The sequence below is a fragment of the Cryptotermes secundus genome, unplaced genomic scaffold, assembly GCF_002891405.2.
Source record: "Cryptotermes secundus unplaced genomic scaffold, Csec_1.0 scaffold795, whole genome shotgun sequence".
Taxonomy (NCBI): Eukaryota; Metazoa; Arthropoda; class Insecta; order Blattodea; family Kalotermitidae; genus Cryptotermes; species Cryptotermes secundus.
The window spans coordinates 294885-320159 of NW_019745094.1; the positions used below are offsets into that span (position 1 = coordinate 294885).

The 25275-nt window shown below is 38.7% G+C and overlaps 1 protein-coding gene across 5 annotated transcripts in view; it reads left to right on the forward strand.

Moving 5' to 3' along the window:
• LOC111874975 (Kv channel-interacting protein 1) overlaps positions 1–25275 on the forward strand; it is a 145230-nt gene that overhangs the window by 101451 nt on the left and 18504 nt on the right. For 4 of the 5 annotated variants that reach the window (XM_023870899.2, XM_023870897.2, XM_023870896.2 and 1 more), the window contains 2 exons: positions 13086–14682; positions 21289–21480. In XM_023870899.2, coding sequence (XP_023726667.1) covers positions 14538–14682; positions 21289–21480 — 337 coding nt within the window. In that variant the 5' untranslated portion in view covers positions 13086–14537. Of the gene's footprint in view, positions 1–9259; positions 9281–13085; positions 14683–21288; positions 21481–25275 lie in introns of those variants that run through there. The other variant, XM_023870900.2, reaches the window with a different exon arrangement.

The window sequence follows — 25275 nt, forward strand, 5'->3', positions numbered from 1 at the left end:
GGATATAGCCCAATACATGAAGACCGAGAATATGTTAAGATGTTGTCTAATCAATGCTGTCGCACATTTCAAGGGACGATGATGAAAACGTAGCAGGAATTGTGAAATGATGATTACAAGGGGAGAAATCGTAGGGACCCGGAGAATACCCCACTTCGGTGCCATCTTATCACCACGAATGTCACATGAAATACCCGGAACTGAGTCAGGGAACCTGCGCTGAGGAACCAGCGACTAACTGCAGTCTGTACTGCGGCACGTCGAGGGTTCCATATAAGTCCGCCAGTTTCTTAAAAATGAATGTTCTCGGTAGGATTTGTCAAGGAGAAATAACGTCTGATTCTTCTCAGTGTGATGACTGGTAGAATTATCTTTAAAAAATATATATGTACCTGCAATAGTTTTGCGCCCCCCCCATTCTGGGTGGAAAGTCTCCGAAAACAGCTGATTCTTTTTATGTGACCCTTTGATATAATTTATTAATTCCATTGCTCATTCATTCGTAAAATATTAAAGACACCTCCAGAGAATTTGATGAAATTTTCTGTCTGCCTTTCCTAGGATTTCGCATTTGTTATTGCCTTAATAGAATCCTCGGAGACTAATGCTTCATGCGTCCCATTAAAATGCCTCAAGCCATTTGTTATCAGACTTTAAAAAATTCAAGTGGATGAGACTGTGAAAATGAAGCAGAATGAGCGTCTTGCTGGTAAAAAATATGTATGCTGTTTGTGCCGTCGAAATCAAGAAGCTTTGCTCCCATTAGTGAAAGCGCTGTAGACGTCTGCACACGCAGTTAGCAAGATTACCCCCAGAAACCGTACATTTGAGCAGAGCGCAGATCTAGCGCTATTTACATAAAATGTTTGTTGATGAAACAACGATAATTCCTGTAACCCGCATTCTACGTAGAAGCATCCGGTACAGACGTCATCAGCTGAACTCAATCTAACTCCCTCGAGTAGTGTCTCTCCTAAGAATCTGATAGTTGCTCGTCTGCCTTTTACAGAATTCGAAGGTTGTTCACCCCCTCTTCTGATTCGAGCAGATATAGGCGGGAGCCTCACACCCTATTTCATTCAGATCCATTTTTAGCCTACTTTCCTGAAGTAGGCTTATGCGATCGCATTTTCGTCTGTGTATCTTTGTATCCCCCCATTAACTTTCGAATGCCTAAACCAGTCTTTTTAAAACTTCGTATGTATGTATGTATGTATGTATGTATGTATGTCATGTCACTTAAGCCCATCTGAACAGCATACGTAATAAATGCCCCCCATCAGTCTGTGTAGCTGTACGTTGCTAGGCAATGGGTCAAAAAACGTTACCTCTGCAACGAATACACACGCAACAATGAAATAATTGTTGAACACATCGTTTTCTAAACTTGTCCCTGTGCTTAATTAATTAAGCACTAAGCCATTAAGGTGTATGGGGAGTGGATGTATAGATCCACATTTCCTTGATCTCGGCACTAGCTGCAGGTGAGTGGTCAGCTTCACGCCACTGCCGCTTTACCCCCGGGGAAAGAGCCCCCGGTACCCATTGGATAGGAGGCGGGGTGGGCCCCAGAGCAGGTCTGGACAACGTGGAGAAGAGAAAATTCTTGATCCTATCGGGACTCGAACTTCAACCCTTCTGTCGTCCAGCCCGTAGCCGTTCGCTATACCGACTACGCTAACCTGTCTCAATGTGCAGTGTTAATTTGTAGTTAAGGACTCTGTCGATATATATACTCATTAACGGGAATGACATTCTTTGTTATGTGAAATGGAAAAATACTCGAGGTGTTTCTATCAGGAAGAAAGACGAGGACAGGCAAGGGCATTTTTTTTCACTGTAAGCTTCTGTTTTCGTGTGAAACAAAAAATGAAATGAATAGTAGCCTGTGTTCACCACTCCATCTGTTATTTGGAAAACTGAAGAATGTGGAGCAGGAATAGTGTTGCTCGGCAACAATTCGGCAACAGTTCGTTGTTACCAGTTGTTTCATTTTTACGTCTATTTTTTGGGGTGTTTAATGACGCTCTCAGTATGTAGACCATACAGCGTTGGTCTCTAATTTATTACATCATCCCGGGCATTTTGATGCAAAAATGATTAAGTATAGCGAACGTTCTAGTCATGCTTATGTTTCTTAGACATAATAAAACTTCATATGTCCGGCTCCAGTGTGCAATAATTTTCACCATCTGATGGAAAGCTCTATATGAATATCTCAAGGCCGCAATGTTAATTTACCTTTTACAAAAAAAGACTTCGTAATATTTGCATACTTTTTTCAGATATGTTAGCCTGTCACATAAATTGTCAGGACACTAAAGTGAGTAGCGTTAGCGTCGCCATTACGTCGCGATTTCGCTCGGCAGCCATATTGATATCGATGTCAAGTAATTAAAGAACTACAAATATGGAGTGGCTTCTAGTGGCGTGGTGTTCTTCTCTGTTCCATTACAATTTGATCATTGGTTCAGATATCAGGAAAGACAAACGCACGGAAATGATGCCAACTTAAGTGCATTTACATAACAGTGTAGGCCAGAAGTGGACCCACATTCTTTTTATACTAAACCATTCAACGTTAGCCTCATCAGTAGGATGAAACTGTTTGAAACTACACTGGCTAACAGGGTTTTGGCAACTGAAAATAGCTTTTTAAATTAATTCTGGTAGGCTGATTCCATATATTAACACATAAACAAACATGTTTCTCCGAGAAAGAAGCATTGATATATGCAACTTAATGCACGTGTTTGATGGCCGCCTAGTTTGACGTGTGATGCATTTTAATCTCGATCCTTCCAATTAGCTACTTCACTTGATACCGTCGGGAGTTGTAGCTCCAGAAATACTAGACACCATTAAAATCCGCTCGCCAGCTGGAGGTCTCTCAACACCCATTAATTACCTCTGTCTGTATCCCTAATATAGGTTATATGTACACTTCACTTGGGAGTTCTGAATTGTATTAAATATCAAAGGAAGGCTCCTGCAAGCTCGAGTAGCCTCGAGGTATTACGAAAATCGAGATTTTCACAGTGGTGATTGTTTAGTTGTGGTCTTCTCGGCTGAAACAGAGTAAACTTGTGGATGATTACCTACGGTTTGGAAGAAATTACTGCCTCCATCATCACGATAAAAGTGAAATCCTGAAGATGAAGGCAGGCTGAGGCAGAATGTCAGTGGCCACTCTCAAGGCTGCATGATGTTACAGTCCACAAGACCACATTGAAAATGAATATACTATTATTATACAACCGTCGAAACAACAAATTCATAATAATTAAACCAATATATGTACATTTGCTACATGTTTCGATTCAGCTGGATCATCATCAGGCAATATTCATGAAATGTACTACTCCTTATTGAATTTTATATCTAATGTGGATCCATATTGGTGATCTTTATAATAAATTTCGTTGCGATTCTTATGTTTCGTTATATTTGAATATTATTCTTAAATGTAAAACGTTATAATTCAGTTAAAAGTTATATTTAATTTTTATATGAGCGTGAATTACATATCTGTGATGTGTCGTAAATTAGAAGGGGTTTCTGGGAGTCTGCGTTGGTTTTTAATTCTTTGTGCACAAATTACATTGCGGTTTTCCGCATGTAAGTGGTGTATGTTCTATTTTCCTTTTGTGGTGCTGTGAGTGAGGGTGGTAAATTTGGTGTTGTATCGTGTCATGTATAGGGTACCCCGTCTTCTTGATGCTAGGTAACGGTTGTTTCCCGGTTTTTCCATAGGAGGGGAACATCCGCTATCCTACAGCTAGAAGACGTGACACGATCGTCCATGTTTGAAGCTAAAATGTATTTCGTCTATTTATGTTACTCTGTATAAAACACTCGGAGTGAAGTTCTCTTCTTTACCCTACAAGAATTCAAATTCCGTTTAGGACACTTGAATGTATGCCGTCAGGGCGAATATTGCTACTCTTCGTAGCACTGTGACTGATGCAGTATTCATACACATGCACATTCAAGTTTATTACTGAAAGAAGAGAGATACTTTGACATGATCCGAGGGAGAAGGAGTCTGTCCGCTACCTTTGTTTGTATCGTCAGACTTGTTGAGTCCATTTCCATGTCAGAGGTCGCTTCAGGTTAGAGAACGCTGTTATGCTATTGGACAGAATGGAGTGGTGCATTCACACTACAGGGTGTTGCGACTGTGTATATTGATTATTTGGCTTTTTATACCAGCTTCCATCAACTACTTAGGTTGCATAAATAGATAGATGGATGGAAGGGCGGAAGGAGGGACTGACCGATGGATGGATGGAAGGATGGAAGGAGGGACTGACCGATGGATGGATGGAAGGACGGAAGGAGGGACTGACCGATGGATGGATGGAAGGACGGAAGGAGGGATGGGATTGCTGGGATGGATGGATGGACTGATAGAAGGATACATGGATGGATGGACAGACGGACGGACGGACGGATTGGATTGGATTGAATGGATATGGATTGCAAAGCTAATGGAAAATATGCTAGGAGTAATAAGTCGTATGTTATGTGTAAGGACGTATTAGTTCGTCATTCAACTAGAATGATTTAAAAGCCACAAAAATTGTGACGGGTCGCCGGTCCAGATTCGAATGAAGTGATTTCCGAATGTAATTCAGATGCATCACTGTTGTCCATGTTTCTTTGATTCTAAGCTATTGAAGACAGCCTTTCTCTTCCTTTCGTTTGGCACTACAAACCAATGCTTTCATGCCCTCACGATTTCCTGTTTCCGGTATCTTGTTTGCAGAGGTTTGGTAGGACTCCTTGGACGGGGAATCGTCCCGCCATAAGGCCTTTACCTACACAGGGCAACACTAATAAAGATAAAACATAAGTGGTCATCTGTATCCCGAGTGGGATTCGAACCCATCATCCCGGGGTTTGAACGGCCGAAAACATTCAACAAGCTGGGTTACCACTGTGTCGGGAATGAAGAGAGTAAGTGTATAGTGGCCGCGCCATAGCTCAAGCGGTTAGTCGCTAGCTTCCTACCGCGGCGGCCCCGGTTCGATCCCGGGTCTGGTCAAGTGGGATTTGTGGTGGACAAAGTGGCGCTGGGTAGGTTTTCTCCGAGTACTTCGGTTTCCCCTGCCAATCTTCATTCCACCAGTTGCTCCACAACTACCCCCACCTATCATCTTGGGCTGGTACAATAGGCCAGAAGTGGCCGCAGTACAAGGGACTCAGTCCCACCCCACTAGGAATAATAAAAAAGGTGTATAGTAATACTATATCTGAGCTTACAGTGATGTAGGAAATACCTGTGTTTGGAACCGTAACAACATACTGTGTATCACCTGTGTAAATATAATTGTAATTCGGCCTTTATGATCAGCCTGCCACACCTCGTCAGTGTGACATAGCCTCTGCAATTGATACAGCATTTGGTACCAAATAAGTACCATTGTTTTGGGGGAATATTTCTGAACTTGGAGAAAAGTCTACACTTATTAGAAGAACGTGCGTAATAAACGGGGGGTTATCGGGCCATTTAAGAGAAAAGCTGTTTAATTCGCTATTATGAGTCTGAAACAGACGTCTTGGTATCAGAGGAGGCATTACACTTCGTAGCTCTGATATGGTATGTAACACAATAAAGAGAATAAATGATAATTACATTATAAGCCAATAGTGCTCACAATGGGCCTTAATGGAACATCAGACTTGTGGTTTTTCGGCAACCCATAGAGTCAAGGTGGCCTGGAACCTTGTGGTCGTAGCTGTTGGCAGACCTCCTCAGCAATCGAGGACTACAACAGGGTTTATTCTACTCTTCATTAGTCTGTTAGTACCTGCTCACGCTGGTTCCTCGCTCGCGGATTTTCTTCTTTTTTCTTCTACCCTGAAGATGGAGGCTATAAGTTCCTCCGATACGTCGATTAACACAATATCTACATGACGCCACATCCCAGAAGACGGCTTTCTTCATAGTCGCCACCGTAAAAACCTCAAATCTTACAATAATTACATTTTTCTCTGATGTTATCAGATTTGGCTCATTTTGAAGCAGAAATTGTTTCGAAAATTTTGTTTAAAGGGACACCAAAATTTACAACATATGTACAATGAACATCATGAAAAATGACTTCTAGTATTAAATTGCATATAATCGTACATACGAAAAGAACGGCAATTTTTGTTTTGGGGAACACGCGAAAGAATAAAAACCATAATTTCAATTTAATTTTGGGGTCTAGAATGCCTATAACTCTACCTCGTCACACCCGATAAGCCTCTTTGTCATGCTACTTTAACTCAAAGAAACCTTTGCCCTTTCCTTTTGTAGCTTACATTCCTTATTTTGGAAAAATAAAAGTAGGCTTATGAGATCACCTCGCCGTCACAGTGTGTATGTGTTTGTGTATACATCTCCACTTAATAATATTTGAACGCTTGAACCAATCTTTATGACACTTGGTATGTATATATCATACTATCTGAGGACATCGCATTGGCTATTTCGTTAAGTCCCTCACATCGTAGTACGAGCATTGCAGCCTCTCAGACTACTGAGCCGAAACCTGAATATGCTTGAACACCTGCATCTATCTTCGTGACATATCATGCCATCTGCATCTGTATCACCGGCATACTTTGGTGCTGGTTTGATAACATTTTGACTAGGAAACGGATCAAGAACATATCTATAAATTATGTGCGAAACATTATTGATATCTTAATACAAACATGGCGACTATTCAGATTGCATCTGGAGATTTGACATAGACGGTGTCTATATCGGTGGAAATTATTCATCAAAATGGGTTATTTATATCTTATATATCCATGCTGTCTTCACGGTATAGGTTGAAGAATTTGAAGGGAAGCGAGGATCGCAGGTTCTTCCTATAAATGTTCACAATATACGGGAACTGCTGGAGTTGCTGCTAAATGCAAATTTCTTTACTGCAATCTCCATTTTTAATTGGATGTTTGTTAAGAGGCGGGGACATTGGAAGGGGGGAATTCTTTCAAATGTGAATAATTACCACAGCGCGTTCAATTAAACAGCGGGTGGTGTACGATGTGTTTTATCCTCGTACACTTAATCTAGTTGAAAATAGGCGATGGTAAATTACCGAGCTGGGATGTATTTACCTCCATTTCAAGTGGACACGCTATGCCAGCAATAGCAAGTTTTTTTTATTGAAGTTCTATAAACAATTGTTTTCAGCAATCGTAAGCGAGGCAATGTTGAATGTTATGTGTTTGTGACTGTCATTTTTGCCTTCAGTTTCTCCGATTATACCGATCCTTTGGGCGAGGGTTGATATTAATTATGATATAGTTGCTTTCCTTATCAACTTCACAGCTAAAAATTAAAAAAAAATTGAATAACACTCAAGTATTGTACATGGTGTTAATAAATGTCTGATTTTCATACGTTTTCTTCCTCGGTAAATGTGTGAGATAATAAAAATCTCTTTGACATTGGAACTATACTGAATAATTCATTACATATTTTAATAAAACTCTGTAGCTATCTGCCGAAACTCTCGCCACTTTTATTGATGGCGCACTGCAGGACAATTAAATAATACAGCCACGTGTATTTTTCTAGCAAGGAAGGAATGGTAATATGCTATGATAGAAATTAGCAAATATACATGACTCTTCAGGAATGATATTAAGATGCAATTAAAATTCTTTCACAGATAATATCAAAGAATATGTGGTAAATATTATGTGAGTAGATGATGGGTATGAACTTCTTTCTTTACTACGGAAGATAAGGCTGACCAATTTTCATTCACAGACTGGCGCATTTCATCAAGATGTGAGGATAAGAAGAAATTTGAAAGGTGCGTTTAAACAAACTATAAACCAATTGCATTGTCTAGGCAGTCATATATAGTACATACTAGCAACAATAAATTTTATAATATCCTTAGATATTCTTTGATTGATTCTCGGTACAGAAAAAGGAAACCGATAAATGCTAACAGAATACCGAGGGAGAATTTTGTATATGCAAAATGCTTTTAAATTACATTGTGATTATAAAAGATAGGTAATTTTTCCATATATGTACAGCCATTTTGGAAGAACGATAAGCGATTTGTTGGGACTAGTCAGCTTCCAAGAAACGTAGAATTTTGTTTACAGTTCTGTACCATAAATACTTTAAAATGAAAGATACATAAATAAGCCTAAATGTACTGTATTTATCAGCTGAAACATTAAGTTAACAACTGTCATGAAACAAAATGAAGTTATTTTAAATATATGATCTAACAGACCCTTATTATTTGTGTTAATTTGTCCTTAAATTCTGAAATAAAGAGGAAGATTATAGTACTTCTGTCGAAACATGCAATACCTGTATTTTCTTTACTTCCTTAACTTGACGAACTGTATAAGAGAACCCTGAAATTCTTATCGCCTTACATAAATTCTGAAATTTACACCTTCGAGTACAACGAAGTTTTCTTCAGACATACACGTACTTCCTAATCGATATAGTATGAAGTCTATACTTTTCGGGGACAGTCTTTGTCTCATTTATTGACCCTTGAAAGAGAAAAGAAGCTTATTTTTATCACGAAAGGTTGTTTATGGAGACCAAAATAAACTCCGAAACGTCTGCCAGGAAGAAGCTCACTTAGCACGCTATAGTTCAGGTTTTGTTCCTTTTAGACAACATTATTCAACAGATATCCAGTTTTTTCCTTTATCCCATAGGAAATGAACGCGTTTGCTAAATGGCGTAGGCTGCTCAGGAAGTCAGGAAGTTGTAACATGCACATTCTGTTTCTTTTTAGCCTCTTCCCTGTCTTGAAGTCTTATGAACACACCATTATTTCTTGTCCACCTTTAAATAATGTTGGTATAGTAATGAGAATAAACTTGTATTTACACATTAAATGTAATATTTTCTCGTTATGATTAACAAAAATCATGAGAACACTAGAAAAAAAAGGTGCACAAATTCGCCCTCTTTTGGCTCAAAATTCAATTCCCAAAATTCTGACCTGATAAAAACTGTTGACGTGCTGTTAAATGTGCATAATGGACCCAGTCCCGGAATTTATTTTTCAAACCTTGTATTCCTATCGCCAATTTCTTTTTTTCAATATTAAAGCTATACGAGTTGGTCTGCATGTTTTTCATGCCTGTCATTCGATGAAGAAGTGCGCACCAAACTATTTGAAAACGGGAATGCTATGTATTTGTATTCGGGAGGTGCATGGTTTGAACCTCGGCCGGGAAATTGGTACTCGTCACGAAGTATTGTCCTGGTTCATCTCAGTTCCCTCAGGTAAATGACCGATATAGCATCTTGAGTAGAACATGGCTGTTTCCGTCGAAATCCTTTTTCAATCCATTCTTTACCAGTCTTCCTACCGTTCTACGTTACATTGTATGGTTTAGCTGCTGAAGTCCTCGTAAAATAACCCAGAAAAGGATTGCGCTACAGCCCTAGCAAGTCAGCACTGTGTTTTTTTATGTTTGAACAACATAACGGCATGACGTACCACATCATGAACTGAAAAGCGGGTCAAGAAACTTGAAACAAAATCATAGTTTCATTTTATTGCAGCCCACAGTGGTTTTATTGGGTAGAATCCGCCCGATCGATGGGGGATTAATTCAAACTTCAAATAACGTTGTGGTAAGACCACAGAGCCCTTGTGCTCATCAGCGCATGCTCAGTGTCAGATGTTGCTGTAGAACACTGCTACTGCCACTAGCAAGGAAATCAGCCCCATCCACTGCCCGAGTCTTCCTTGCAAAGTGAATGGTCGCACAGCTGATAAAATATCCTCTACTTTAATAGAGCCCGAAAGGTTCATTACCGTCGACCATTGATCCAGAGCCATGCGAATCCAATCCGAACCTAATTAATTTAAGATACATTTTAATATTATTTTCCCATCTGCGCCTGGGTTTTCCAAGTAGTTTCTTGGTCTAAGGAATTGTCGAAAATATTCTGTCTAGAATTATAAAATCATGCTTCGCTCATCAAATCACAAATATTTTATGTAACATTTGTAGATAAGTTCATCCTGCTGTAATTGCTAAGTCGGTAAAGTGGCTGAGTGCAGGTTCGACGGGCAGGGTTGAAATTGCGGTAGGGGTATTGGAAGTTTGCTTCTCGCCATGACAGCATGCAAAGCTGTAGAGTGCACTTAGCCTCGTGAACAGAAGGTGCCGAGGTTCCATTGCCCACTGCCAGATGCAACTGGCTACTTACATTCATCTATTCGTGACGCTAAAAATATATGGTACTTGTGTTCGTGTCTGCTGCACTCCTTCCTGACACGATGGTTAGGTGTTAGCCCCCATAGAGCAGAGTTCTTGAGAAACTGACATTCGCTTAGCTACTCATGTCATTTTATTTCGTTAATGTTTAATACGATTCAGAAATAATCCCATGTTTATTCTTGAAGATTCTTTTATTTATTATTCAATTAAACCACTTAAGCACGAGTTTATTGTAAATTAATATTTTAATGACTCAGTGCCTACCTCAGAGGGAACACCCTACGTCTCCTTTATAAAGTCAAGTTGGTTGGTGCAGTTTAGATCAGTGATTGCTGCTTATTTTGAGAATCATACGAAAAATAATACGTAATAAAAACATTCCGTGTACAAAATACAGAATATTTTAAATGTTAAAGCAGGTGATACAGGCAGTAGCCACGGTGCTTTAAAGGATTAATAGATCTGAAATTGTCAAGGCCACTAAATTACACATATATTAACGTCTTCAGCTGCACATTATTTAGTACTCCATCTCGTTGAGATACATCTCCTATGTTTAACATAGAGATTTACGGAAGAAACGAAAGTGTGGATCACCCTGACTGTAGGCAAGAAGTGCAGTGCAGTTTGTTGATGGCACTTCCGCAGTCAGGATCAAGTATTACTCTAGATCACCCTGACTGTATGCAAGAAGTGCAGTGCAGTCTATTGATGGCACTTCCGCAGGCAGGATCAAGTATTACTCTAGATCACCCTGATTGTAGGCAAGAAGTGCAGTGCAGTATATTGATGGCAGTTCCGCAGGCAGGATCAAATATTACTCTATTATTAAATAGTGGGAGATATAGTCCACATGAACGTATGGAGGTAATCAAACCCCGAACCACAGATCATAAAACAGCACTATCCTTCAGTAGGCAAATAGGCACGTAACTGTAAGAAAGCGAAATCACAGCAGAGGTATAAAACAAACGCGAATACCTATTATCGGTATGCACTCACAGTTAAAGTTAATGAATTTCAGGATATGGATGTGTTGTTACTTACAGACGCAAATCCTATGTATGGCTCACGATACATAATTTTCCCTAATAGAAAGAATGAATAAGACGCAAAATGAAATACTAAGGACGACAGTTGTATGCAACGAACGTATTGAGTCAAATGACGAGTCTTCTCTAGAACATAGAATCCTATGACACCATTTCCACTTAAACAATTATATAGAAAAAAGTACTTCACATAAGAATGAACTCTGTTGAACATATTTTGAATATACGAATATACGTGCTTTCACAATATAAGTATATAATTTAAAATATTAGCAGTGGATCGACCCCCTTTCTAATGAACTCCTGAAAAGGATCCATAGTTTCGGAAATTAATTCTAAATTGGAACAGACAAAAGGGCTTTATCCACATTTTTTTTTTAATTTTTGCATCCCGCTGCGTGAGTATAACGGATAATATAAACTCCACTGTCAACGCAACTATAATTTATTAACTTATGTTCCACTACATGTTTCGACCCTTATAACGTCATCCTCAGGTAATGTGATCTACACTTTTTCTTCGTTGAATTATAAAGCGTGTATTCATATTTACATACATAGGCCTTAAATGACTACTTTCTATGTACATTTACATTTTTACTGCTAGATATTGATTCAATAATGAAAATGTGTAGCTCACAGTACCTGAGGATGACACTGTAAGGGTCGAAACGTGTAGTGAAACATAAGTTAATAAATTATAAATGCGTTGACGGCGGAGTTTGTATTATTAGTTTACCCACAAAGGCTGCAGAGGAATAAAAATCATTTGATGGTCATAAGTGTTTTATTTTATAACCACTTACTTGTATACATCCTGAAGATGGCAAAGTAAAGCCGAAATGTATTGGCTAACAATGTATTCGGTAAACTGATATATTAATATAGTATATACTTAAGTGATACCAAGTTAATACAATTATATTGTGTTCTAGCGGGAACTACATATGTATTCACCATTTCCAGAGCTAAAGTGTCCAGACCGGCTCTGGCGTCCAAACATCCTCCTATACAATGAGTACCGGGGGTAAAGTGGCAGGGGCGTGAAGCTCACCACTCACCTCCAACTAATGCCGAGGTCAAGAAAATGTGAATCAATACATCCACCCCCCCATACTCCTCCATGACGTATTGCTTAATTAGTTAAGCACAATGAGCCGTTATTGAGGGAAATGAAATTGGATTTGATTTTCAGATATATTACGTATTCGATGCAAAATTAATTTCACCTGCAAAATTTTAATGTAAGATGTAAAATTATTCGCGTGCTTACGTAATTAATCAGCACAACGCGAAGACATACGAAAGCGTGGAGGTATGGCTCCCAGCTTACTTAATCTCGGCTGTAGATGGAGGTAGTTGGTTAGCTTTGCTACCCTGCCGCTTTACTCCAGGAGGAAAGATCCCTTGGGAACCATTTGAATGAGTTTTGCCGGACCCCATAATCAGTCTGGACACAGGGGAGAAGAAGGAAGCCCTGATTCTCTTGTCGTCCAGCCCGTTGCCTAGTCACTGTACTAGCTCTCAGCAAGATTTGCTGTAGTTCTTCTATGCCACATTGAGCCGAAATCCTTGTTAAGTGGTTTGGAAAATGGACCATAGCGATGTGACTTTTCCGTTATGTATTAACCTTATTCCCTACATGGAAAGTATACGAAATATATGTTACGATAGAATTGTTAACTTCAGGCTTGACACTTTTTAACGAAGTAGCATGTATGTTAGTTATTACTTATTAATATATCAGGTTGTTGATACCTTTTACCATACTCTGAGTTTACATAAGGTTGTTGGTATACTTCCCAGGTGAAGACGTCCTGCATCTGCTTCATGGTGAGGCATCTGTGCCAAGGTGTCCCATCACACTAACAATCTTCACTGGTCTTCAGAGACGACGTTGCAGATCCTCTTGATAACCTGTTATAGGCCGTTGCTAAGTTTTCTTCGTGTACAACTTCACAGGGAAATCCTTCATCTTCTTTTGTTCGGAGTAGTACAATGAATAAGCCTTCAAACACCTCAAAAATAAAATCTTTTTAATATTTTCTTCAATCGTTATGTTTCATTAATTATTATCATATATATACCTGTTATTGTTTAACTATAAATTCCTCGGCCGTTCCCAATCTTAGGCCGAGGGTTCTTTATCCTATTTAGGCGCGACAAGGTAATAAGGCGATTCTACCATTCATATCATCTCCAAACGAATTCAACGAACTTCTTATAGTCTGTTCTTCGGACGCCAGTGTTCAGCCATTCCTACAGTTAATGTCGTTCTGAAATATCAACTTGGACCAAATTTGAAGCTAAATATTCTGAATTTCACTACATTATTAAGACTTAAGTCTTGTAGTCATTTTTGGCGAATAAAAATATTCCGTTGTGCAGCTGTGACTGACGCCTCTTAAAATTCCGATAAAATGTGTTTAAAATAGAAGTGTCATACAGTCACAGAATTCAGTTAGACCTGATGCTGAGATAAAAGTAAATCAATAACTTTTGTTTCCATTAACGGAATAGAGCACTGTTAAATGATTTTATTAAAATATTTTCGGTTGAAGAGCTAAGCCATTTGTTTTGATTTTACCAAGTAAGTTGTCTCAAAAGATTTCCATTGTTCATTCATTAATTAAGGTAATTATATATAATTCGTCTTTTTACCATATTGTGATACTTGGCTGTGAAGTTTTACGTTTTCGTTCGTACGTTAAAATTTACGTAATTACGGCAGAAACAACTGTGTCTACTTTTGCTGCAGTAAATTAACTTCAAATTAACTTGTGTTTGTTGTATAGCTCCGTGAATGACTACAGAAATTAACACGATTAAATAAAATAGCTCAGAATTTCATAGTGCTCTTTTCGTGTAAAGAGAACATAAATTCAATAACACACAAACCTTAGTCAGCGATTCCCTCATGTAAATAAACATAAAAGAACCAGCATAGCCAGTCATTATTATTCTCACCTTTTTACTTTTAATTTCGGTACATATTTTCAACAGTCGGCCCTATATACCGCATATACTTGGTAAAGCGTCATTAAATAAAAAAAGGAACAAGTACCGTTTACCCACGGATTTTTATTTCGGTTGTGCTACGAAACGAACGCTTCAAGAAGTGGAGTAACATATCAAAGGGCCACAAACTAGGGTGCTGGTGTAATCTCGTCGTTGAAATACTCAGCCGGAATTGGGGGCACCGTGAGAAAGCACGATGGACGTCCTGGCTCCTCCTCCGAGGCGGAGTGGCAGCCCGTGATGTACGGCATGGTGAGCAGCCATCCGGAGAAGCACGCACACCATCGGCAGCACCAGGGCAGCGCAAGTAAAGTCACCTGGTCAGTGTACCGGCGAGTCCTAAACTACGTAAAACAGGCCTGGACTGGAGTCAAGTTTGCGCTAGGTAACATATTTATTTTAATCTGTCATACATTCTGCTGTTCACAGAAAATATTGCAAAACAATGGTCGCCATGTCTAGCTACGGGACGAATGGTTGCGAATCTGTTCCTTAGAGCTTCAGGGATTCTCTCTTCCCAGTCATTTGATTGGCTGCAGACGGACGCAATTGAATCGGTGAGAAGGAAAGACCAACAGTTGCATTTTTTTGGAAAAATCAGAATAATACACAATTTTGTCACATTGAACGCTCTATAGTCTCGTTCAGTAGAACGGAGTAAAAATTCTCTAATAGTTTCCTCGTTCATCTCGCTGCTACATTTGAAAATGTATTGGTCTAAATTCTTCAAAAGATCTATTAAAAATGTAAATAGCTCGCAAAAGCCTTTATGCATTAGTCACTATGTACACTTGGCTTCGGATTTCATAGATGGATTTCATGACATCAGATTATTGAAAGTAGCCGAGAAGACATAAATTTACTATCAGAAAGACCCTAAGACGGACAAGTACCAATAAAAAAACTAAAAAAGAGACCCAGATATTAATGGAATATATTACGTCAGAATATACCGTGAGATACTCACATGAAAAGCACATGGAGCAGAATTCGAAGAAGATTAATTTTCTTTTCAATTTTTTCAAATATGTATTTTCTGTTCATTTTATTTGTTTGGTTCGTCCTTGTATTTTTCTGTCCTTCATTATTTTCGTTATTCCGATAGTATTTTTTTAGCAGTTGAAAGACTTTTAAACTGATCTGCGCAAAATGAAGCATACTTTGGCTTTGTTTTTGTAAAATTATCCTGATAATTTCTCATAAAAGCTAACAGTTTTCAATTGAGCGGAACAAGGTAACAATTTCTCCGTTTTCATTCTGTAGTACTCTAAACAAAACAAAAAATCTTAGAGCGAAATTTTATCTTCTTGTCAGCCTTGCATGTGCTGCAGTTTTTGGAAGGAATAACTTTATCACGAAACGAACACAGTAGGAGAAAAACAGTTCTTAAGAGTTCTATCTTCTGGGATATAACGTCGTGTAGTCTGTTGAAAGTCGACAGATGTTTCGGAGAAATATATCCCCTCTATTCTTAGGGTCGAAGAATAAACCAACTACAAACCAGCGTGAAAGCAGGTGGTAAGCAGAGATACCAATTTGCCACCTGCTTTCACGCTGATGTTTTGCCTGGTTTATTCTTTGGCCCTGAAGATTGAGGGGATATATTCCTCCGAAAAATTGTCGACTTTCAACGGAATACATGGCGTTATGTCCGAGAAGGTTTGAACTCTTCATAACTACCGCTGTGAGAACCTCAAATCCCGCATAGTTCTTTTTCAAAATCTGCTTCCAGTTAATTGTTAAATATTCTTCTCATCGATTCAATTGAGTGACCAAAATCGCCGCCAGCTCCTTAGAACGCAAACCTACTCTTATAATTTATACCCTTGTTCACGTCAGGGGCAAAGTAAATTCTCAAAACCAGTAAAAGTGAGTGAGCTCATTTATGCAGTTACAGAACTTTCTATTACCTCCAATTGGCTATACAAAATCATTAGTAACGTCAGATTTTCGGAATGTTAAGTAGTGTTATTATTATTATTATTATTAGAGGGGTTGGGTTTCCCCATGCACCGCGACTAATAGTCTATTGTACGTCCCCCTTTGATATTCTACCAGTCGCCATACCCTACCGGTACTGGTGCGTTCTATCAGCCCCGTTCAGCCAACGAGGTCGGCCGTCGGTACCTCGATACTTCCCCCATCTATCAGAGGCATTAGAAACTACTTGGGCGGGAAACTTGCCTAATTTTGCTCAGAGGTCTCCTGGAGACGCGAGGATCTTTTACGTGCCGTAAATCTAAGACACGGGACCCACGGCTTAAAGTCCCTCCCGGAGGACTTGTTGCCTGAATTTTGCCGCCCGCGTACCTTGAGTCATGAAGTGGGAACGTTACACCTAGACTACGGAGGCCGCTTAAGTAGTGTCACTAATTTATTTACATTCAGTCCTCGATCTGGGTTTCTAAAAGGATGGTAATCACGCACTTCACCAAGAAGATTAGCCTGTCTTCCTATCAGTGACCATCGGTATGATTTTAAAGGATCCAATTTTGTTCAGAATCGCCAAAATATAAGCAGCCTTTCCCCAATCCACGTTTCTAGAATTGGCATTTATTAATTCGATAGTCAGTAACTAAATAGGAGAAAACAAATTTTTTAAATCTTTGAATATATAAGATCTATTATAAATACATAGGGAATTCTAGGGAATGTCTCTTGTCTTATATAATGTGTAATAGGTCAAATTAAAATTAAAAAACTAACAATTGAAAATTAAAAACATTAAATTAGAGAAGATGAGAAACGTGTAATGGGTTGATGTTGGTATGCCCGTCATGATAATTACATTGTTGTTTTGTCGGTGTGACATATCTGAAACACAGAAAAATATAAGATACAAGAAGTGCTTGTGTATTTGTGTTAGGAGTGATGTAAGTACGTGGTGTGGTGCGGATGGTTTCTTACGTCGTTGGATATGTGCGGTGACTGATCATTTCAAAATAATATTGCATACCTTGGGTGTAGAATAGCGGTACCTTTGTGAAATTTTTACTCTAAATAAATAGGGACCATTTTATTAATTGATATTTAATATGCCTATGAATATATTTATATGTAATATGCAGAGTGATTAATTTTGTTATTTTATGTGATTACGAATTTCTTTTTACTTTCGTAACTGGATATGCATGAAGTGTATGATGTAGTTTGAAGATTTCTCTCTTTTTTATTCCATTTGTTGTGTATTATTGATTATTACAAGTATTTTCCTGATCAGTTGTGCTGGAAGCATAGTCATGTACTGTTGGAAGGTGACTAACATGCATGGAGCAAGTTTGGTGGAGTGTCTGGTGGGTATGTTACGTAGATCACGTGGATGAAACGATAGCTGTGGAGTAGTTGTGTTGGTGGGGGGAAGGGGGAGCGTATGAGGGGGCTATGGGGTGTGTTTCATATATTTCTATCGTGGAGGGTGTGTTTTCATAATTAAATCGAATAGGGGTTATGTGTGTCAGGGAAGGTATCATTCATTTGTTTCTCTTTACTGAGATTATATATGTGGAAGAGTGTAGTGTGTTTAGTAACTGGCCTTTCTCTCAATACATATTGAAGTATGGAGTATTTTTAGTGTATCGTTGTTTGTGCTGTATGTCAAGTATATGTGTTGGACATATACTGAATTTTCTTTTTTGCTTTCATGGCCTGAGTATGTTCCTTGTATTGTACTTTAAATATTATTCCGGTTTGTCCAAAGTGTTAGAATGGGCATTCGTCGCATTTTAGTTGCTAAATTCCGTTTGGCTATACATGTCTGTTATTTGTTTCTTTGTATTTGGGTTTTTTATTGTGTTGGTGGTTTTGGATGATACTTTCATGTCCGTGTTCTTGAATAATTTTGTGATTACCCTGGTGTCAGTACCGAAATACGTGTATATTAAGGTGATTCTTTTTTTTGTGTTGATTATGAGTTTTGGTGGTGGAGTTTTATTTTTGTTTCGGTTCAACTATTTATTGATGGTAAATGTTATTTTTCAGTATTATTCTGATAGTCTATATTTCATTGTCTTTACTTTCGTGTATGATTGACTATATGTTCATCCGATTAAATAGGTAATTTACGGCGGATTTCTTGTGTTTCTATGGATGGTATGAGTTATTATGTGTGATTAGGTCAGTATCAGTGGTTCGTGATGGACACAGCTAGGTAATTTTAAGTGTACTGTGTATTTCTTTTTCGATAGTGAATTGTAGTTATGGGTTTATTGAGTTGAAGCCTGTTAGGGTATTATCTATGTTTGTGGTGCGTGTGTTTTGTAAACATTGTGTCATCTACATATCTGTAGTAATCGATGTTATGGTGTTCAGATAAGATTTTAGCGATCTTTATGTGCTCTAAGTATTGGATAAATGTTTCCGCTAGGATGCTGAGGTAGGAGCTCCAGTTACTTGATCATCATTTTTTATAGTATTCGTCATTGATTTGTAAGTAGTGTTGTTCTGGGATAATATTTAATAGAGGTATTAATTCATGTTCTATATTTGTGGGTGTTCGCTTGTTATTGTTACGAGCGTTCTTATTATATTTCTTCTATTAGGGGCATATTCGTATACATGTTTCTGATGTCAAATAAGCAGATTTTTATGTTCTCATCAATATTTATATTTTAGAGATTGTGGATAAGGTTACTGGAATTATAGACCTTGTAGGCATTTGGTAGTTGTGTAAAAAGTTGAGTTCCTTACTCACATTTCCTGATAAGAAGGGGAGACTGTTAAGATTTTTCATGACATTCTCAGTCATCACCTATTCATCTATGGCCGCATCGCATAGACATTGTTCAGCATGCAGAGTATAGTCGAACGGAAACTATGAAAGATGTGTACAGAACATGAAAATTAATTGAAATGAGCATGTTAAAAAATGAAGAAATTTTAAATTTAATCGTTGAAGGCGTTTTCGTTAACGAACACTTTCTCACCTGTTTGGATTGATTTCTTTAGTTTTGGGAAAACTACTGTATTGGTAAGTCTCAACCCACGCGAAACAAGAATTAGACCTCAATCATATTATTTGGGTGCCAAAATCCCAAAGTCTTTTATTAATTCAAATATTAAACAATTCTATATTTTTTGGACATATCTCCATATCTACTTCAAATGCAGGAAAATTTCACGCTATTTTCCAGTTTAACGGATAAATCTCAGCAGAACTATACTTTATGTAATGGCTGTATGGTGGAGGACTGGGTTCGGCAACTCCTCCGCATGTCTACTGAATATAGTTTCAGACATCTGTGTGTTGCCACTTATAGAGTGGTCGGAGGGTCCTCGATAGTGCAGTCCACCTAGCTTAGAGGTGTAAAAGGTTTTACATACGTAGGAGAGGTGTATATGAAAATCAGTTATAAGAAACTTGATCTTACTATGTAAAATCTATACATCCACTCCCCCATACACCTTCATGGCGTAGTGCTTAATTCATTAAGCACAGGGTTCAACCTAGGACGAGCCTCTCCTACATTCATGCCAGATTCACTTAAACGCGATCACTCATCTTAATTAACGAGGCTCTGATGATCGAATCATGTCGGTATAACTAATACATCTGTAATGAAAGGAATGCCGCTTCTAGCATTCAGATCATTCTAGTTTAAATAAAAGATTTTGCCCGATCACAGTGGCCGCGCAGTCTAAAGCATGAACAGCCCGCTGTTCGCCCGCTCACACACTGGGGTCGTGGGTTCGAATCCCACTCAAGGTATGGATGTCTGTATAGGTTTATTCTGTGTTTATGTTGTTATGTGTATAGGTATATGCCTTGCAACGGGATGATCCCCAGTCCAAATGGTCCCACCGATTGTGTATGGGATTAAGAAACTGAAAAGCGGCCAAGGCCCAACAAAGTGCTCTAGATCCATGCATAGTTAGAGAGTAAAAGATTTTATAATTTTACATTGCGTGTGTTCGAAGTTTAGCATAGCCCCCCACTAAATTACCTAAAAATACTGAGTAAGCGTACAAGTATTGTACAATAGGCCAGAAGTGGCCACAGTACAAGGGACTTAGTCCCACCCCTTGGGCCGCGCCATAGCGGCGGCCCGGGTTCGATCCCGGGTCTGGTCAAGTGGGATTTGTGGTGGACAAAGTGGCGCTGGGGCAGGTTTTCTCCGAGTGCTTCGGTTTCCTCTGCCAATATTCATTCCACCAATTGCTCCACAATCACCCTCGCCTATCATCTGGGACTGGTACAATAGGCAAGAAATGGCCGCAGTACAAGGGACTTAGTCCCAACCCACTAGCAATAAAAGAAGCCTACAAGTAGAACATTACGTAATATTACTCGTGTGTAGTCATTAGATAGCATGTGCTAAATATGTCATTCACAAGTAAAACAGTGATATGAAGCTGAATGTTGCCGAACACAATGGTATGTCACCACCGAATAGTACTGCGTGAGATATAGAAAACATTAAATTTACATATTATTTACTGTTTCATTCAACACAACAATTCAACGGAAATAATAAATATTTTATGTACACAACACAACAGGATGCAACACGTAAAGATTAAATTTACGGCTGTAAGAAGCAAATTGTGTCTTCTTGACATATCACATGATAAAGTATGCGTATTTTATTGGATATTGTCAAGAATAAATTCACAAGACTTGACATTTTCTTGACGAGTTAAGCGACTAACAGTTATACTCAAGAACGAGTTTGCGCCATGAAGTTAGTTAAATTCACAAGCCAGTTATTAATTTATATTTCAATGATGTTCTCATTGACTGTCAACAAGAATCAATACAATTATTTGAAAACTCAAAGTTGATAGATTAGTCTGGAATATTCAGTTCTGGTATAACGACAATAGCCATAAGTTATTCGGTTTAAGTTAGTAACATCAACAAACCTTGAAGAGAATAGAACATAATCTTTGGTAAAAACCATATCCGAAGACTCTATTACGTACATGTACTTATAACAATAACTATATACATATGAGAAATATTTCGAACCTCTGCTAATGACTCTTCGTCTTGCAGACTCGGAGCTTGAGGACCTAGAGACTCCGCCGCGGTATCGGCCAGACAGTCTGGAGTCCCTGTGCAGAGCCACGCGGTTTACCGAAGCCGAGCTAAAACGTATCTACCGTGGCTTCAAGGCGGAGTGCCCCACCGGTGTCGTTCGGGAGGACACCTTTAAGGGCATTTATTCTCGGTTTTTCCCGCAGGGAGGTGAGTAGAGATATACAAAGAACTAAACATTACATCAAAATATAATTTCACACCTTCTTCTACAAATTTGGCCTCTAATTTTTAGGAGAGTACATAGATTTCAGATGCTTATTCAGAGTAGAAGTCAAGCTGACAGTACTCCGGTTCGATATTCTGGAGGCTTCGTTATCTTCTATGGAACCACTCAACAGAGCAACCCATAAGTCCCTGTGCTTGTTCCGTTACGTTGAAAACGCATTCTGGATATGGTCTCATTGTCCGAAGAGACTGAAAGGCTTCTCATGACCACCTGAAGAGCATACACCAAATTCAGTACACTATGGAGATTGAAACATACGGTCACTTCCGCTTCCTGGATATTGATATGTACAGAAAACCTATGGCAGCTGGGATAGCGCAGTCGGTATAGAGACTGCCTACGGTCTGGACAGCCGAAGGTTCAGAGGGAAATATTTTTCTGCTCTCCACGTTGGCCAGACCGGTTCTAGGACCCATTGAGCTTCCTGTCCAATGGGTACCGGGGACTCTTTCCTCGGGGATAATGCGGCCGAGGCGTGAAGCTGACCACTCACCTCTAACTGGTGCCGAGGTCAAGAATACATGGATCTATATATTCACTCCCCCATACGCCTTCTGGACTTAGTGTTTAATTGGTTTAGCACAGAGATAACCTTACCTTTTACAGAATACCTAATTATGAGGCTTCATTTTTCGTAGATTATGCAGGATGGCCACCAATGCCACTGTTTCTTTTAATGCCAGGTTACACCCCCGCCAGCGAAGAAGCAAGATACGCTTTCCACTTTGGCACACAAAAGAATAGCCACCTGCATCCAGGATAGTCCCCTTGCTAGTCTGTAATTCCTCCAAAGAACTGTAAAGCAGAACAGCTGTGGCAACAGGCAGATTTTTCGGGTTCTTACATACCTACGACTGTCAAGCCACACAGAGAGAATCCACCATCAGTGGAACTTTTGCTCTCTAAAATAATATAAAAATATGAATGAAATTTGAATGGATTTGGATGGAAGTGGTCGTAGCCTAATTGAGATACTATCCGGAGATTTGCCAGTAGGAACGGGGGAAAAGCTCGAAGCCCTCAGTCAATAAAGCCGGTGTCATCATCAACATTCTAGCCTATGTTGTAGTGTATGATTTTATTGTTTTCTTGATTTTGACGTTTTGTGATTAATCTTCTGTGAATTATGATATATGTCATTACTGTTATATATTTGATACTTATGGTGTTGGTCGTAGTCAGAAGTAAATTGTTTAGAATAGAATGTATGGCATTTTGATGCCTTACCTTGTATCTGTGTGTTGTAATCATTGTACTGGCTATTCTATGTTGCATATTCTGTAACTGAACGTGAAAATATGTTATTAAAGTCTATGTAAATATATTTGTTTATGCATTGAATATGCTGTGAGAAATATCACATGTTGTGCCATGTTTTCCTTATTGATGTTTTGCGTGGTGACAGTGTATTGCGACTGAGCTGTGTGTGTGGGTTGCTCTGGCGTATACTCGTATATGTGGTTACGCATTTCCATCTGGAGCTAAAAATTGTAGTCTCTTCTTTTTCTATTCCTCTTGCTCCCACTTGGAACATAGGGAATCCGTGAAACGCTTCGTTTCACTTCAGTTTCTTAATCTAAGTCAGTCGGTAGGACTCCTTGGACGGGGGATCAGCCAGTCGCGAGGCCGCTACCTAACACACACACAAAATAAACACAGATATTCGTTCCTTGAGTGGGATTCGAACCCAAATCCTAGTGTTCAGGCAGGCGAAGACATTTCATGCCTTAGACAGCTCTGCCACTGTGATCGGCAAAAAAATTAGTACTGTATTACATTGTAAATTGGATTTTTTGTATCTGTATACGATTCGTTTATTTGTACTCCTTGTTCAGTGAGACTGCGTATACTCCTAGATTGTTTTCTTATTGTGCGTACGGTTTTGGATTATACTGATATGTTTCTCTTCTTAACTACCTTGGTTATAACTCTGTTTTCCAATATTCATAAATGTAGCCCATAGTTGTTTTTGGTTCTTATGGTGTCTCATTATTGTATTTTTGTTTCATGTATTGTTTGTGGTGGGTAGTGGCTATTATATACTATTGTTTTTATGAATTATATTTCCTTATGTTTGTTGTTGTTTATTGGATATGTGATCTTCCTATTGAAAGGTAGTTTATTATGTTGATATGGATGGCATAAATCTTTGTTTATAATCAGGCATGCTTTTGTATTTTTCGATATGTATTGAAATGCAATTGGTTATGTTTATTTGCAGTAGTTACATCTAAATAGTTTGATTGTCTCTGTTTCTTCTTCTGTAGTGAATCTGATATTTGGATGTATCGAATTAAAGTTTGCTAGGTCATCATATACTATCTTTGTGTTCTGTGTGCTGTAAACTAATACTATATTATCTACGCAGCGGTAATAATCAGTAATGTGATGCTTTGTTAGGAAATTAATGATGTGATTATATTCTGCATGCTGGAAAATTTGCAGCAAGGATGGCTCAAGTGGGTGCGCCCAATGTTATTATTTTATTTATAATATTATTCGTTGAAATGCAAATTGTTTTACCCTGTGGTTTTGTTAGCAACATTAGTTCTTACTTGTGTTTTGTGGATATTTTGTCGTTAGTGCTTAAGCAGTTTTTATTATTCTAATAGCCTCTCTAATAGGAGTGTTCTTGTACATGATGTGAAATGATCATAGATTAGGTCTTCATTAATGGTAATTTCTTTTAGTTTATTTATTAGGGTAACTGTATACTTTTAATGTTGCATACGTTAGGCATTTTTAATGTGTTTTTGAATAAACCTATTATGTGTTTTGCTAAAATGTACCCTGGCGAATTTTCTCATTTGTCAAATTTCTTTGTTATTTTTATGTATGGTCACCGGTATTTTAATTTTCTCGGTGTTTGGTTCATATGTTATGTAGATACTGCTATCTTTTCAGCCCCTAATAACTTAGATCTATTACAACCATGAAGAATTATTTGGTATTTTATAGTGACTTCAGCTAACAGTTTCGGATTACCTAACATTGTAACTTCCTTTTATTAAATTGGTAAAGTAGGAGGATCCCGTCTCAAAGTAATATGAAACGCTGATGCTTTATAATTAACATGAACCGAGATTTCCACGGTAACTTTCGCCCATCTTCTCCCTGTAACGCAATACGTTTCGAAACAAACTCCTCCCGTGAAGCAGCAAGTGCTGCTCTAAGATTTGAGCAAGACAGTGGGTGGTTTAGAGAAACGCTGTGGCAACAAATACAGCGTGTTAAGGAAACAATTAGTGCCAATCAGGTTTCAATGCGCGTTTCGTCTATATTCTTTCATGACTTACAAATTAGGATAATTACCCTTAAAAAGTGTTTCCCGCGGTTGCTTGTATTTTATTGAGTTTTTACTTTTCCTTTAAGGAGTACAAGGAACGAAGGCCGATCAAAGTCTAAGGCATGAACCGTCTTCGGCCCCTCGAACACTGGGGTTGTGCGTTCGGATACCACTCGAGGCATAGGTGTCTGTGTACGTTTATTCTGGTTTGTTTTGTTCTATGTGTAGGCCGCGATCTTGCGACGGGCTGATCCCCCGTCCAGGGAGTCCTACCGACTGTGTATAGGATTCATCATCATCAGTAATCTGTCAGACGACAGGTCCACAGTCTCTTCCAAAACAATTCCTCCACTTAATGCGATCTAGAGCTTTCTCCTTCAAATGACAGTATCCTCTTCTGTCCCCAAGGTCATCCAGCATCTTCTTACGT